Genomic DNA, 18,467 nt, shown 5'->3' with positions numbered 1-18,467 from the left:
AAATATGTATTTTAGAGAATATTTTATTACATATTAAATTATTTATTCATGTTTAATATTTCACAATATTAAGGATTTTACTCTTTTTTTGCTCAAATAAATGTATCTTCAGTTAGCATGAGACAAATCTTTAAAAACGTAAACTTATAAGAGCAGTGTACTACCAAAACTAACAGAAGCGTACAACAATCATAGCATAGCTTTAGAAGACACTGAACCACTACAATATGTTTTGAATTAAAGCATGTGGGACAAAAAAAGCATTGCCATTTGTGGAGACGATGCAAAGTTCACTCTAGGATAAATCCTGTGTTTGCTTCACACGAGTCTGTCTCCAGGACATTAAGCAAAAACACACAAATACTAGAGCACTGAGTGCAATATTTAACTGGAATGATCCGTATATTCAAACAGTCTCTGCCTGAAATTTCATCCAGATGAGGGTGATTCAACCAGTGACATCAGATATCAGCATCCCTCTGCCTGTAACAGGCCTACCATTCAGAAGAGCCCTTACAAACACAATACCAATACCATCCGATCTATTTCACAGGGACAGACCGAGAAGAAAACACAGTCGTGAGAGAAGCCCTATTTAGCTACACATCAGAGCAGATATCAAACGACAGCTCCACTCGCCTCGGCCAATCAGCTTACCTCTCTGGGCCCCTCTGCCTCCCTGATTGGCTGGCAGCCCCACTCTTGTCGTCACAGTCGTGGCCCTCCTCTGTGGAGGATTGTGGGAGTGCAGGGTCATATCCGGGTGTGACCCTGAATGGCTTCAGATCCCCCTGACCCAACAGGCTTCGACCAGCACAGTAACAGAAGGCACAGAGCTGTTCGCTGTGAGGAGACCAGAGGAACGCGGTTAGCCAGTGAAACAAGATGGCATGTATTACAGTATTAAAGGAATGCTTCTGGTAAATGCAGAATTTTCCTTTAACCCTCAGAGATCTACTGATCCAAAATTGCAACACCTGCAATAAAATAAAGTGTTTAACATAAAAACAATATACTGTATGCGTCAAAATCTGTTTAATGATGGAAGAGTTTAAAAAAGTGGGTTTAGATTAAAAAAGAGGGGTTTAAATGAAAGATTTTTGTTATAAAAGAAGATAAAACTAATCGACACTGTAAGTAACATTTTTAAAAAGCCAAACATGTAAGTCTCTTAGTAACACGTAATTTATTTAAGCCACAATAAAAGCACTTTGCATGTCTCCAGCATGTTTTAAAATGACCCAAAAAAGAAAAACATACCTCACCCCTCAAAAAAATAATGTGCACAATACACTGTAGTGTCAAGCAAGTACACACATTTAAAATGTTGTTTAATTTTCTAGTTAAATACGATACATTTTGACATTACTTCTTTCATTTAATTACAACTTTGCAGATTTTGTGCTATTTTACAGCAGCTCACACTTATATGATAGAAACCTAATTGACCTAAGCCCCGCCCCCTCAGTTAGTGTTACTGATTCAGACAAGCTATCCTGAACATTCCATTGAAATAAACGGAACATTTTTATGACATTTTCAGTAAAATGTGCTCATAAAGTTGTAAAATTAAATGGATAATATTTTTAGCTGGGGTGGAATTGTGACACTGCAAACCATTTTTTAGGAAATTATTAAACTTTACTTTAACATGATTAAAAACTCAATACAGGAAACAATCTAAACGCTTCTCACTGTTAACTGAAAGTTGGAGAAAATGCATCCTTCTACATGTTCATTTTGGAATAAGGCCTGACACATTGTTTAATCACACTATGGGTTGCTTTCAAATTTATAATAAAATTTGAAAAATTCAAATAAAAACAGTTTGTATCAGTGTGTAATCTTGTATCACTATTATAAGAGACTGCCAACAACATTTTATCACATTATGGTTCATAATTTTGCATAAAATTGCAATAAAAAAAATCGAAATGCACAGATGCTCCGAAGACTTACATTACAAAAGAGCACAAACTTGTGAGGGAAAATACGGCATGGAAACGGACGGTGGGTCAGAAATATTTATGGGCGGGGCTTATTAACTCTTTCCCTGCCAGCGGGTTTTTTATTTTATTTTATTTATACAAAAACACAAATTCTGTCATCAATTACTCACCTTCATGCCATTCCAAACTCATAAAAACACACTTGCAAATAAATATGCATTTGTAATTATGTTTTCTGTGTAATTATGCACCATTTTACCTTTGTAGCCCTCACTTACAGACTTCTGGAAGGGCCCTTCTTGAAGGGATTCACTTGTTCACTTTAATTAGGAACGCTCAACAAATGACACCTCCTTCAAGGGTGCAAATGCAGCTTAAAATTCGCGAACTGCTACACTCAAAGGAGAAGCACGTAGGTTGTGAAACCAACGTTTGTACTACTAATAAGTATGTGGAAGTGTTAGAATTCGCACATGCTGTGTCGTGTTGTGTTGTCATCATACGTTTGCCAGTTGGTGGAACTTCATTCATCATCATTTAACTTCATCATTGTCAAGTGCACTCATTCCTGTTGGTGTCATCAATTTGGCAACCTGTGTGTCCATCAATTCTGAGAAGTATGGGCCGGATGAAAAAAAACCCTCTCCAATATTTTGAATTTGGACTGCAATACCTTTTTGTACGTTGAATATTACATCCGAGATCAAATGACATATCCAAGATGATATCCCTGCGCTAATCAGGATCTGGCTAATTGGGTTCTTCGAACGCACCTTTTGTTGATGATTAGCATGGCTTGATTTAGTTATCTGAGATAATCGTGCTTTCATGTGTTGGTTAAAAGGGGCTATGTATGGATACTCGAAACCACGATCAGCAGTGCAGCGATTGGCTGCTGGCAAGACAGCGATGTAATGACATTAAATAATTTTAAAAAGACACCTGATGAAAAACTTGACAAATTTCCGAAACAGCCAAGCAAACAGACTACATAAATGTTATAATGGATAAATGAAATGTGCACTGTTTTTATTTGTTTTATTTTTTACATGATTCCCAATTATTTACATTCGCGATTTATAATATCTGTACAGTCTTTACATTTTTATTTCAATGTAGCAATTAACAATTCATTTAATTTTATATTTGGACAGATTTGTTACAGGACAGCATTAATGAAAGTTTCTTAAGGGTCAAGATCATATTATCTGCGTCTCCTGTGCTCCATCAAGCCACTCCCATAATAGCCGTCATCACTTAAATTAATGCACGACTCTACATTATTTGTATAGCATGTGTGTAAGACTTGAATACAATTATGAAGTAACGTATTTTTCGGACTATAAGTCGCATTTATTTAGAACCAAGAACCAAGAGAAAACATTACCGTCTCCATCCACGAGAGGGCGCTCTATGTTTTCAGTGTAGACTACAGGAGCACTGAGCAGCATTAGAGCGCCCTCTCGCGGCGGGAGACGGTAATGTTTTATCTTGGTTAATTTCTCTTAGTTCATTTCTCTTGGTTCATGTCAAAATAATTTTGATAAATTAGTCGCACCTGACTATAAATCGCAGGACCAGCCAAACTATGAAAAAAAGTGTGACTTATAGTCCGGAAAATACGGTAATAATTTCCTCACAAGCAGTGCAGTCCATCCTAAAGAGCCCTTAACAGCCTTCCACGGACTGGAGCCTGGGAGATCTGCGGCCGTGGTGAGATGACTGTTTGGACAGGGGTTTGTATGTTTATGTGTGTTTGTGCATGTGTGGCAGGGGAACCTTAAATTTGTAGTGTAATGTCAACACTGAGGTCCATTCAGCTGAGAGCATAAGCAAACAGACATGGTGCATGTACATATCTACAAACCCACTGTTTGTATATTTACTGAATACAGTGTATACTACTAATAGCAGTAAGTTACTATTCAATTCTGAACAATGAACAACACAGAAGTAACATGCGATTTTTAATATTCTCACCCATAGCTAATAACATCAAAAATCATTATTTCTGTGTGATATGTCACACTATAAATGTAAGGTCAAATTGAGCACATTGCATTGTGAGATAGAGTACTCAGCAATGTGTCTATAGTGCACATTTGGGGAATGTAAACAGAAACTTTGCATACTGCACACAGGATGCAATTGCAGTTGGCCTCATGTAGCATCTTACTGCTCTTTGTGTGTCTGGAAACACAGTGAACTCTGAGCTGAAGGGCTGTGCCACACCAGCACTTCTTCCTGGGTTCCTACACTGCAGTCGTCTTTACCCAGAATGCTCTTTTAGCAAGCTGAACAAGTGCCCATCCCCCATGTTAAGAGAGAACGGTAGCCAACAGCAATACATGCAAATGTAGCAATACTTCAGCACACGTGTGCTAACGGGCATTCATCATCTGACCTTCCATTTTGAGATTTTGGTAGAAAGGCTCAATTCATTCAAAAAGACTTAAAGCAAGAAGCCATTCACAAACGTTCACACTGACACACACACACACATCTGCATGCACACACTTCCCACGCTGGCGGTGACTCAGCCTGGCGAGAGGATGCTGCTCTGACCTGCTTTTAGCTTCTCCAGAGGCTGATGATGTTTGTGCCGCCCCCGTCTCAGGGCTCGCAGGAAGAGGGGATGACGACTGCTCCTCTTCCTCCCCCTCTGCTGAAACTGCCACGGCAGAGGCGTCCGCCGTCTCCTCCTGCTCCCCTTTAGTGACTGATGAGAGACACAGAAGGAGACAAACACCCATGTTAATTACAGCTGCACCAACAAACACATTTTAGACAAAACTGATAAGATTAAACCTTAAATGCTTGAGTGTTTCTCCAGCTGTATTCACCCATTTAAAGATTAATTTATACACTACAGTGATAGTGTAAAATTAGTGTAATTTAAAAATATTTTAGTATATATTTTAATGTGATCCATTATTTATACATTGAGAAAAAAAAAGAAAAAAAAGAAGCTGTTAAAAACAAACTTGGCATCATTTATTTATGTTACCAATCATGATTTGCACATCTCTGAGTTCTCAAACACAAACTGCATCAAAGAACATCGTCGTTAATTGCTCTCAGATAGTTTAAAGTTTAAAGTCCTTTTAGTTCATTCAGCAGCCAGATGTTCTCAGATCTCAAATTATTCAGTTTATTGTTTAAAAAATAAAAGACACATTTATGGACCCAGTTTACATTAGATATTTTTAACTATGTACTTGCGAAAAATATGTATTTTATAGGTACAGTGAGTACTTATGCTGTAGGCTGTACTCATGCTGAATTGCGATTTTGCTGGTATTAAAGTGGGGTACGGGTAAAGTTAGGGACAGATTTAGTGGTTTGGTGGGTTAAAAGGGATAAGTCACCCAAAAAATATTTTTTCAAAAATAAAAAAAGTCCAAAAGACGACCATTGACACCTTACACAAGGAGAGCAAGACACAAAAGGTCATTGCAAAAGAGGCTTGCTGTTCAGAGCTCTGTGTCCAAGCACATTAATAGAGAGGCAAAGGCAAGGAAAAGATGTGATAATAAAGTGTACAAGCAATAGGGATAACCGCACCCTGGAGAGGACTGTGAAACAAAACCCATTCAAAAATGTGGGGGAGATTCACAAAGAGTGGACTGCAGCTGGAGTCAGTGCTTCAAGAACCACTACACACAGACGTAAGAAAGACATGGGTTTCAGCTTCGCATTCCTTGTGTCAAGCCACTCTTAAACAACAGACAGCTTCAGAAGCGTCTAAAGACAAAAAGGACTGGAGTGCTGCTGAGTGGTTCAAAGTTATGTTCTCTGATGAAAGTACATTTTGCATTTCCTTTGGAAATCAGGGTCCCAGAGTCTGGAGGAAGAGATGAGAGGCACACAATCCACGTTGCTTGAGGTCCAGTGTAAAGTTTCCACAGTCAGTGATGGTTTGGGGTGCCATGTCATCTGTTGGTGTTGGTCCACTGTGTTTTCTGAGGTCCAAGGTAAACACAGCTTTAAACCAGGAAGTTTCAGAGCACTTCGTGCTTCCTGCTGCTGACCAACTTTATGGAGATGCAGATTTCATTTTCCAACAGGACTCTGCACCTGCACACAGCGCCAAAGCTACCAGTACCTGGTTTAAGGAACATGGTATCCCTGTTCTTAATTGGCCAGCAAACTCACCTAACCTTAACCCCTTAGAAAATCTATTGGGTATTGTGAAAAACAAGATGTGATATGTCAGACCCAACAATGCAGAAGAGCTGAAGGCCACTATCAGAGTAACCTGTGCTCTCATAACACCTGAGCAGTACCACAGACTGATCGACTCCATGCCACGCCGCATTGCTGCAGTCATTCAGACAAAAGAAGACCAACTCAGTATTGAGTGCTGTACATGCTCATACTTTTCAGTTGGACAAGATTTCTAAAAATCCTTTCTTTGTATTGGTCTTAAGTAATATTCTTATAACTTTCTGAGATACCGAATGTGGGATATTCCTTAGTTGTCAGTTATAATTAACAAAATTAAAAGAAATAACCATTTGAAATATATCAGTCTGTGTGTAATGAAAGAATATAATATACAAGTTTAACTTTTTGAATTGAATTAGTCAAATAAATCAACTTTTTGATGATATTTTAATTATATTACCAGCAATGTGTGTGTGTGTGTATATATATATATATATATATATATATATATATATATATATATATATATATATATATACACATATATATATATATATATATATATATATATATATATATATATATATATATATATGAGTAATCAAACAGGTGATGCATTTATCAAAAGGTGAGATTTCCATGTCGGTGTTAAGTGTTGAATCCCTCAAAATTAAAGTCACAGCCTCGGCTAATGAGACTGACAAGCATTAATGGCCTCTGTCTGCGTAACTTTGCCTCAAATTAATTTTCATCCATGAAATGTTTGTTTATTCTGAACAGTGCTAATTGTTTCCAGTGATCCAGTCTTTCAGTTTCAGGGCAGTAGGTTTCGTTTTTAAAGATCCCAAATGACATGTGAACAACGGCTAAATTTCTACAATGTAAACAGCAGCCTGCAAAACAAAAGTAAAGAAAAAGCCAGGATCTTTCATTTCCCTCTTTGATCGCAAACACGTATCCCTTTTGATTTATGGGGAAATATGCCGAGCACATGTGCCGTGTGCTAATAAGAGAGAAACTGGGAAAAACATTGCTTCAGAATGTACACAATGTGGACAATTAGAGGTGTGAGTCACCTGTGACTAAGAGCGCCTAGTGAGTCGAGACCTAGTTGTGGTCTTAAATAAACCGCACTGAAACCACAGCTGCAGTCAACCACCTCCTGTTTTCACCACTGAAGTCTAATCGGATAGAGCTTAAATGGAACTACAACAGACACTACAAAATAGGGTCAGTCTGCAAAGAAAACTAGTTACTGGCGCTTGTTGATGAGGGCATCAGTATTAACATTGCTTATGTGTATGGTGAGGAATCTGAGCTAAAGGAGACGCTTCGTATTAAGCTTCAACCAGTAGGCCAAATCCCATAACATTGTACAAAAGACATGAATTGATTTCTCAAATTGGAGCGATGTGCAATTACTTTTCCAAGCAATCAGTTATTTCCACTTTGTGTTTAAAAAAATGGGCGAAAAATTCCCATAGACACATGGTGTGGACTCTTCAACACTCAATAAACTGAACAGTGACATGCTAAATGCACTAAGAATCCTTTAACATGTGGCAAACAATGTGCTACCAACACCTATAAAATGAACTGCAGAATACTAAAACACTCTAGAAACAGATGAATGTAGAACACCTTAGCAACTAAACAGCAACATGCTAAAATTACACTAAGAATACCTTAGCATCTACAAAAACAATATGCTACAAACACTTAGAACACCCTAGAGATGGCAAGAACATACAAGCACTCAGAACACGCTACAAAATGAATAGCATCATCACTTTACTATTGCATGAAGCAACTGACGCTGGTAGGTCACGTGACAATTACAAAATAGTGGATATGAATTTCATGCATACTATCTATAGTATTTCTGCATATATACATTGCAAAGGAAGTTTTAAAAGTTGTGAAGTTTCAAAACAAATATAGTCCCTGTTAGACACTTCGGTTTAAGATGCAAATTAAGAGTACCTTAGTGTCTGAATAGCAATATGCTACAAACACCGCAATGTGCTTAATGTTTAGCATCTAAACAGCAATTTGTAAAACACTCTACAAACACCCTAAGAAAAAAACACCCTAGAAACTGAATAAATGAAACACTCAGAAAACACTGAGCAACTGAAAACCAATGCCCTGGCAATCATTTGCAACACTCTAGCATTGAGGGTTTCGCACAGACAAACATCACTCACATTTTCTTTAGAAAAAGTAAAAATCTAGTTAGAACAGCACTTGGGGAAAAGAATGAAAAGGCGAACAGCTTCCTCCAAGAACCAGCTTTAAAAAAAAAAAAAAATAAAATAAAAAGATTAAAATCTTGAGTAGTTCTTGGTCCTTAAGGGACTTTCATAATTATGGTGCGGTTTACTTCAATGGTGACCTTGACACAGAGGTTATTTTGGGGGTTCAGGAAACTAAGCAGTTACTGACAGCACTTTTAAATGATGCCAGCTCGTATTATTGACTGCGAGGGGTTTTCTAGCCTCAAAAGCAACCTCAGCTTATCTGTAGTTTCAGGACAATTCACCTGGTTATTACTAGTGGTCGACCGATATATCGCCAAGGCTGATATATCGGCCGATATTTGCCTTATTTCAAATATCGGCATCGGCCAATACGTTTTTCTGCTTGGCCGATGTATACAAGGCGGGACTTTTATTTTGACGGCGCTGAGAGCGGCAGTGCCTGAGCGCACACGGTGCTCACACTCTCTCGTGCGTTGTCATTAACAGTTCTGTCTAATTTGGATAGAAGTCTGTCTAATAAGGAATAAATGTATGCAAAAAGTATTATAATGACTGCTTTTATATTTAGGCCTATTAGTAAGAGAAAGGCAAACATTATAATACTTTCTCGTTTGCAGTCAGCATTGAGCAAATATGCATTTATATAATTTAAACAAATCTTTGAATAACTAATGAACATTTAAACCTTGTAAACCAGCTGTGAGATCTTGTGAAGTGTGTATCCAGCATGATCATGTGTTTTCTGTGTGACAGTCGGCCTGTGTGAATTGAATGGTTTAAACTTTAAACTTGTGATTTCAAATTATGCTGCACTTTATGCATTTGCCCACTGATATATTCATGTCATTTTCACTGTGCGCTGACCACACAGCATTGAACACACATCCAGAGCAGTGGGCATTTATGCTGCAGTACCCAGGGAGCAGTTGTGGTTCGGTGTCCTGCTCAAGGGCTCCTCGGTCGTGGTATTGTCAGCCTGAGACTTAAACCCACAACCTTAGGCTTAGGAGTCAAACTCTCTAAGCATTAGGCCACGACTTTGCCTAAAAAGTTTCACAATATTATTGTTTCACAATATTGTTTTTAGTTTCACAATATTATTGCTTTTACTGTATTTTTTAAACAAATAAATGCAGTCATGGTAAGCAGAAGAGACTTCTAGCAAAATCATTTGAAATTCTTACCAACCCCAAAATGTTGAATATTAGTCTAAATTTGAAAATATATAACTTATGGTCATTTAAATTAATTTTTAATAATATCCATTTAATTTGAATGCTTTCATAATGATGACAAAAGAACAGCACATCTTTTCTATACAACCCCTAAAATTTGAAATGACATTTGAAATGAAATGACGCACTAGTGAGGTGACAACACTTAAAAGTTAGGAGTAAGAATGAAAAACAATAATATTGATGGCTTCACAAAATACTGTACCACTAATTAAAAACCCATCTAAAGCTAAATAACATAAACTCAACTGTATCTAAAACATGTAATTAGTCTACTTGTGAATCTGAACGTACATCATACCGTCAACAGAAGGCCACGAGCCGGAAAAAGGGGCAAGAAATTGAGGGGAAGATGGGATTTTAAAAGGCTTTCAGCAGGCATTAGCTTCCACCGGCTGCTGCGAGCCTCAATCACATGCTTTGAGAGGTGCTGGGCTGACTCCAGAACAGAAAGGCTGTGGCTGGAGTCAAAACCTTTCAATTAGAGCTAGAGAGCGGAGCCATGCGGAGACGGGTGAAAATCTCATCAATCCTGCTCAAGGAGTGTGGACGGCCGAGCCTCTAGAAAGCTCCTCGTCGGCCGGCCGGGGTTTGAGTTCGATTGACTGCGCAGCTGGGAAAGAAAATCAATTCTGGGCTCCACATTGTGATTTTGTTTATCATTGGAACTGCCTCAGAAGAGAGGCGGCCTGTGGAAGGGGGATGTGACGGCTGAAAAGAAAAGACTGACACAGGAAACCCAGAGCAGTGGGAAAAGACATTTAAAGAGGATATATGTGGGGCAGGAGAGAGGAACAGAGAGGGAAAGCAAGCCAGGGTGAAAGTTAGACAAGGCTGCAGTTACCTGTCTCCTGTGTGCTTCCTGTTTCTTCGGTCTCCATTCCATCTGTGCTGTCTTCATCCTCCACCAGAGCTTTTCCTCGCCCCCGATTCCTGAGAAAGAGACATTTATTAGCACGCTTGCTTCAGGGAAGACTGGCTGATTGTGAATGAGTTAAATAGAGTCCCAGCTGTTGCTGATTCTGAAGCGAGTGTCCGCTGGCCCTGAGCGTGGGTGGGGAGGCATGTTTGTGTGTGGGCACATTTGAATACATGCGCTGAAGGGGAAGTAACGGGTGCGAGACCTCTCATTAAAGCACGATCATCATGAAGATGCCGTTTCCTCATTTACTCAGAAGCCCTGAGGGCGGATGCACAACCCTGCTCTCGTGTCACCACTCAAACCTAGATCTTCTTGGTGACTCATTCGCACAGGCAGCGTCCAGTCAGATCAGGTTTGGTGTGTTCACAGCATATGTGAGCAGTGTGAGATGTAATTTCACATTAATTAGCATTTTAACTCTAATTTAAAAGCCTGAACATTTATATACAATGAAATAAAAACCTTTAATGGGATTAAAGCTTTGCTGGATACTTGCATCTTGAAAGGAAAATAACAGTCCAACCAGAAAAGCAGAAAATGGTCTCTACGTGACAGGTGATTGGAGGGAATGAGAAATAAGAGGGCTTGGAGAAGGAAATTCGTTTGAGAGGCCGAGTAAGAAAAAAGCTTTTGTGCACTGTTAAATGGAAGAGCATTTCCATTTCCACCTATGAATACAAAAATATAACATTTAAAGTGCAATTGTGAGGAATAAAGTCACATTGCAAGATATAAAATCCCTTTGTGAGATATACATTTACAATCAGACTACCGTTTAAATGTAAGGAAAATTGCAAAAAAAAAAAAAAAAAAAAAAAGCATTAAGTAAATAAATATCATATCTGCTTCATATCTTCAGATAATGGGGATTTTCTTTTTCAGGGTTCTTTGATGAATAAATAAAAAAGAACTGCGTTTATTTGAAAAATAATTATTTATGGAAGCTTATATCCACCACATAAAAAACTAACAATAAAATAAAAAAAGGTAATTATGACTTTTTATCTCACAATTCAGTCTTTCTTCTGAATTCTGAATTTAAATTCTGAGTCTATACCATATAGTCTATACCATAAATGATAATAATAAATTATAACAAGCAGTAGTATTCCATGGTGGTAACAGACTTCCAAAGTCTACACTCTCAATTTTGATTATTTTAATGCATTGCTAAAACAGTTTATTTTTTTAAAAAAAAACTACTGACCCAAAACATTTATGATGTCACTGAGATATGCTGTAATAATTGTTTTCAGAAAGAACAGATAGAAATGCAAATCTCATTACCTGTAGTGATGCCAATTACAAATAGTCATTTTTGACCTCACCCTTTCAATGGACTGTGCCAAAGAAGTGCATGATAGGATACCAGACAAATGAGTTTGCCCTCAGAAAGAGTGCAGTCTGAAGCTTCGTGATGCTCCAGTCTTTCAGAACGAGCACTGCTCAGAGCACTGGATCTAATGTACAGTATGAACATACTACAACATACTAGAACACACTAACATCCCCATGCAGTCCAATGGAAAAGAGCCTGTGTAAACAGTGCTTCCACATCATTAACAATGACACACTCTCATGGCAACTCGCAACTGTTTCAGCACTTTGGATGATTTCATATGATTTCATTTGTATATTCTGCTAAACATCCACTGACGGTTATGTTTAGGGGTGAAAAAATAACTTTTCATACAAAAGTAGTTCAGTTTTTTTGGGTCGGGGGTGTTTCAGGTCCTCACAGTCAGCCATTGTTTCAACAGCATCAACTATAGCTGAAATGTGAAGCTGGTTATATATGTGTCTATATGTTGCTTCCCTAAAACATTTAGTAACCGTTAGCAGCACGTTCACAGTTCCTCTGTGTTTACAGTAACAGTAAAGCTTCCCACTGAGATGTCAAAATCCTTCTGTTGGGGGCCATCTTGGTTATGACCCCGGACAGCTTTTTCTAGCCATGCAAGTACAGCTACTATTTTTTTTGAAAAAGACTAAAATCTCAAGGTTTTCATGGTTAGATTTAAATAACAATTTTTAAATAAGGACTTAATTCTCACTATGGGAACATAAGTTTCCTCAACTTTAATCAGCCCCCAAAAGAATGTTACTTTGAGCTAATGCACATTTGACAGGCAAGGTTTTTTTTTTTTTACTGTATAGCCAGGAAGTTATGGTTTCTCCCATTTATTATTATTATGTATTTATTTATTTTTGGTTAATGGACCATCTCCTACTTTTATAATTAATAAAAATGTTCACATGTTTCACTTTCTTTGTGATGCTTGTTCCTAACACTTTTTTAAGATTTATTTTAGGTCTTTTGGATATTACAGTGAGAGACTGACCAGCAGATGAAGTGTGAGAGATAGAAGAGGACACGATCAGAAAGGACCACGAGTTTGGACTTAAAACTCCAAAACTGTGTTACATGCTATGTGTCAGAATGCTGCAGGTGAGGATATCGGCTCTGACCACTTATTTATTATTACTTTTTTTCCCCCATATAATCCATAGCAGGTTTTCAACAATGCTGGTGTAATGCTAACTAAATGTAATGTAACTAAAATTACAGATCACTCTAAAAAAATATTATATGGTTAATTCTAAACAAACATAAAGAAATTTTAATTCAAAATTATATTTTGCATAAATAAATATAATGTGTATTACAATATTGAGAATGTAATGAGAAAGTAAAATTGTATTTAATTTTCTATTATTATTATTTAAATGTCATTTTATTTTGGTTGTTTTGAGGTGGTATATGACTTGCACATGTTTATATGAGATTCCTCTACAGTAAATATATATATATTAGGGCTGTCAACGTTAACGCGTTAACGCATGCGATTAATAAAAAATTCTTATCGCGTTAAAATAGTTTAACGCAAATAAATTAACGAAAAAAAAAAACAGAAATACACAAACGTGCGTCATTAATGTAATTTGCGTCACGCAGTTGATGATATTGGGCGTAGGCGGGAGTCTAATCAGCATCTATAATGGCGAAAGCAGTAACTCTGGTAGGCGGACATTTCTCTTTTAAAAGAAAATTGGATGGCACTCTGGATAAACGCAAAGTTGTGTGCATACACTGTAAGGAAGAACTGGCCTACCATCGAAGCTCATCGAGTTAAAAATATCATTTAAAAGCAAAACATATAACAGGTTCTAACCGACGTTACTAGCAATCTGACGAGTCTTGTGCAACAACCCACACTGGATCAGTGTATACCACAGCGTGTGAATACTCAAACGTCAGACAGGCTTACTATTTCCATAGCAAAGTGGATTGCTAAGGACTGCCGTCCAGTCAACATCGTAACTGACCATTTTCACTTGCAGGGCACATAGTGCACAAGAAGAGGGCTGCTCTGGCATCTGAGAATGTTAACAAACTTGTATGCCTTAGCAGTTGGTTGAATGCTGACTAGAAAAATAAGCACCACTTTAGGAAAAAATGGAATATTGAGAGGAGTAGAAAAAAGGGAATCTGGTGAGATTTTCTGGATTATGGGTTAAATGGAGAAAAGTGAGATATTTGAGAGAAAGACATGCACACAGAGACGAACAGAAAAATCTTTAAACAAAATGGGGAACCAGACTTGCTAGATGCGTTAAAAAAAACATTCTACATCCATGAAATAAACACACACACATACAAAAAAACACCACATTCAAAACAGAGATATTGTATTGCAAATGTAATATGATTTGCTCAAATGTTTCTCTGTCATTGCTCAGGAATAGTGAAGTATTAACTTTGCACGAGATACTTCTGAAAGAAAGACATAAAAATGGTTGTCCTACAGAGATATGAATTTTGTTCTTCAGTTCAGATCATTTGATTTTAGAATAAGTTGATGAAATACTGCGGTTTGTGTGTCTTTTTCTGTTAAGTTCATTTCTGTCTAGAATCAACTGAGATGATATATGTAAAATCTCAGTGTGTTTCCTGTCCAAATGTATGTTCAGGTCATTTGCTTTTTAATTTAATGTTAAATGTTCGTATTAAAGTGACTTAATTCTGAATTTGGTCTCTAGGCAGACTAGTTTACAATATTAAATGTCTTCTGAAAACTTTAAAATTGAATTGAGATTGAAACTGTTCTGGTATAGTTCTCTTTGCAGTATATGGCAATTTTGTGAAATGACAAAAAAATAAACATGTTGTATGCCTTAGCAGCTGATTAAATGCAGACTAGAAAAATAAGCTGTTCTGTTTTAGTTTGGCAAGCAGGTAACTGAATTGAGATTGAAACTGTTCTGATGGTTCTGTTTGCTAGATATAGCAATTTTGTGAAATGACAAAAATAAACATGTTTTAAACAGTGATAAATAGTGTATGTTTAATTTCACAATAAGAGTGCGATTAATCGCAGTTAATCGCACCAAAAGATGCGATTAATCGCGATTAAAAAATTTAATCTATTGACAGCCCTAATATATATATATATATTCAAATAAGTCAGGTTAATCATTTAACTCAGATCATTAAAACAGGCATGCAATTTGTGCAGAACATGATAGCTGTATGAATAAAAGATGTACATTAACAAAAAGAAAAGAAGTTCCCGGTGCTAACACTTCGAGTTTTCCAATAAACGTCTAACATACATACATAGTCAAATGAGTTACTCAGAGATATGACATTCCAGCACAAACAAGCAGTAAAAACTGTGACCAATTAATGGCTTTAAAAAAACTAATTCAAACTCAAGCATGTGAAATTAGCTTGACACTTACATTTGGTCATTTGTTTTGGTTGTGAACTAAAGCTCTATCAAAGGGTTTCTGTATTTATGACGTCAAATGTTATTCTTATGAATATTTTTCTTAACTAAATAACATAATACTGCAAAGTATGGCTCTGGGCATGTGACCAAAATGGCAAATCCTTCTGGTTGCCCAGTTTTCTTCACAGTGTGACTAATAAAACAGACCTGCGAGCCATGCTTTGAGAACCAGCTAAAAGCACATATCCATCTACAGTCAAACATCCCTTTCTACAGATCCGGCACACAAATGCGCAGTAAAGATCCACGGCTGTCAGAATCCCACGGGGAAGCTCTTCTTGATCTATGTATCACTTCATCAGGGTGATAATTGTCAGGCATTCAAATTAAAGTCTCACAGTTTGAAGACAGAAGAGGTACGGCAAGCCTCCCCTCTCTAGGGCTGGAGTGAGGAGGGAGTGTGAGGGATGGATGGGTAATTACCAGTGCCACTGGAGAGAGAAATCGCCGTCTGTCCCATGCCAAAAATGACTCCTCCCTGCAAATGACTTCCTATACCAGACAGTTAACAAGGCTGAACGCTGACAAAGGGGCGGAGGGATTTCACCCTAGAGGTTACAGACACACATGGAGAAGATCCACAGACCAAAGAGCTAGCTGAAATTAGCAGTTCAAATTAGTTGACCAATTTATATTTCTCTGTGTGTTTTTCATATATAAAATATTAACATTCAACCAAATAAGAAATGCAATAACATTATAATACTTATAATAATTACATAAAACAAATTACTGAAACTTTACTGAACTAATATAAACTGATTTATGCACAGTTATATAAAATATTTATAAAATATTAACTAAACATTAACAATAAAAATGAAAACATAAAATATGTATTATTCACATTTTGTCAAGTTTTCTTTAATTTTTTTTTTTTTTTTTTTAATCAACCAAGCAGGAAAACCTATCGGTTGATGCTGATAATTTCAAAAGAGCTCATATAAATTAACTTGAACATTGCCAAATGCAAAAAAAAAAATGGTCTTTGTAGAATTACATGTCAGTATATCTGCTTTTCAATAGGAACTACAACCATCTGAATCGTAACAGCAACACATTTTTTCTTCTTCTAAAAACCACCAAAATACAAATAGGAAGAACAAAATCACTGGCTCATCTCATGCTGCAAGCGACAAAATGATGACGAGGCATCCTTTCATAACAACATAATAATTGAGCAAAATAATCCCATTATCACAGGGACAAATATGTATTTTACAGTTTCACTATTGAAACATTTATTGCATGTAAATATGGCCAAACATTTTCATGAGCTCAAATGAGTCCTAATGTGCCTAGTTCAATTATAACTTGTCAGAGGACAAAGACATTTATAAGCAGAGCACCAAGCCAATGGGACAGCCGTTAAGCACACATATTTACGGTAGGAAATTTACCAAATATCTTTATGGAACATAATATTTACTTAATATCCTAAAGATTTTTGGCATGAAAGAAAAATCTGTAATTTTGACCCATACAAAGTTTTTTTTGGCTATTGCTACAAATATCCCCCAGAGACTTTTAAGACTGGATTTGTGCTTCAGGGTCACATATCAAAACTTAATTTCTGATCAGTTATATGCATTGCTAAGAATTCATTTGGACAACTTTAAAGGTGATTTTCTCAATATTTAGATTTTTTTACACCCTCAGATTCCAGATATTCAAATAGCTGTATCTCGAACAAAATTTTCACTTGAGACTGATTTTGTGGTCCAGGGTCACATATAACACAAACATTCTAATTTGCACATCCCTATGCCACACAATGAGGCTAATATTGTTCCGACAGGCCCATTCAAAATATCCATATATCTTTAGAGTAAATCTTCAGCTATTCAACCTGATTGGATGTAGGCACCACAGAATGAATTGTGTTAACGCCCAAACCCAAGATGACTCTGTAGCAGACAGAAGATTAAATATGTATCACGATTCCCAGACAGCCAAACACCAACTCTGTCTGGATGAGGAAACATGAAAATGTCCCACTTATGAATGGTCTTTTTTGATGTCAATGAACAAACCGAACAATATTTGAATAGCTTTTCTGTAGCTCAAACAGTGAAGCAAGGCGCTAGCATTAGAAAACACTACGGTCATGGGTTTGAATCCAAAAGAGTGCATGAATGCAATGTGAATCACCTTGGATAAGAGTGTCCACTGAATGCATAAATTATATTCATTTAAGGCCAACATTAAAAAGGCCATTCGCAAACCATTTAACTTCCATAGTAGGAATGGGTGAAACGGTATTCAATGAGAATACAACTGAATGAAGAATATACCATCATGGCTGATTTAAATGACTTAGTTTAAATACTAGACCCCCTAGTCACATTCAGGAATAACATTATTGCCTGACACCTGCAATTGCCTGTCATGTGTCACTACGTAATGCTGACATTGCTTGTTTTAGAACCCTGTATTGGCTCTGCAAAGCGTTAAATGTTGCAAGTATAATAAAAGTCGGCATTCAACACAGACATTTAAAACTTGGTATATTTATGCATATAAATACATAGGTTCTGGTCTATGTGTTTGCAAACGAAAAGAGGAGAACACAGTAATGCACGGCCCATTTAGGCATGTTCGGCACCCAACACCCAAGCCCAGAGACCTATAACTTATCCCCATGATCCCACCATAGAGAGAGAGAAAAAAAAGTAGAAAGTAGGGCCAACGTATAAATCCTGGGGTGGAGTCATATGGAATGGATTTCAAATGTGATGCAAACAGACCCAATGGTTTCCTTCAAAAATATGCGATCAAATTCAATCGAACCCTCATAGATGCACTAACCTGAAGATGTAGGCTAAAGCAAGCAATAAAAGGGACTGTAAAACAATAAACTGATCAATTGATTTATAAGCTGTTTGCCAAGGCAATATATTTCATGTAAATAAGTATTGCATTATTTATAATCCATTACAAACCTCTTCCACTAATAATGCCTTCTGAAGATGCAAAAATTTACACTCAGAGAAAAATGTGCAAAAGTTGTAGTAGTATGTACTTTAATGGTATACCATTATTAACCCTTTAGGCGCAAATAAGGTAGGAAGGTACAATTTTTGCATTTTTTTCAGTAGTTATTTCAACAGTTTTACACAAGTACAAGACTCTTGGATGGT

The 18,467-nt window shown here is 36.9% G+C and overlaps 1 protein-coding gene across 1 annotated transcript in view; it reads right to left on the bottom strand.

The window, feature by feature from the left end:
• LOC113038829 (histone-lysine N-methyltransferase 2C-like) overlaps positions 1 to 18,467 on the bottom strand; it is a 114,704-nt gene that overhangs the window by 90,735 nt on the left and 5,502 nt on the right. The window contains 3 exon segments of the mRNA XM_026196532.1: positions 658 to 843; positions 4,515 to 4,668; positions 10,457 to 10,545. Coding sequence (XP_026052317.1) covers positions 658 to 843; positions 4,515 to 4,668; positions 10,457 to 10,545 — 429 coding nt within the window.

Source organism: Carassius auratus, chromosome 2 (genome assembly GCF_003368295.1).
Source record: "Carassius auratus strain Wakin chromosome 2, ASM336829v1, whole genome shotgun sequence".
Taxonomy (NCBI): domain Eukaryota; kingdom Metazoa; phylum Chordata; class Actinopteri; order Cypriniformes; family Cyprinidae; genus Carassius; species Carassius auratus.
The sequence above is the reverse complement of the archived record's forward strand: the minus strand, read 5'-3'. Positions and strand labels throughout refer to the sequence as shown.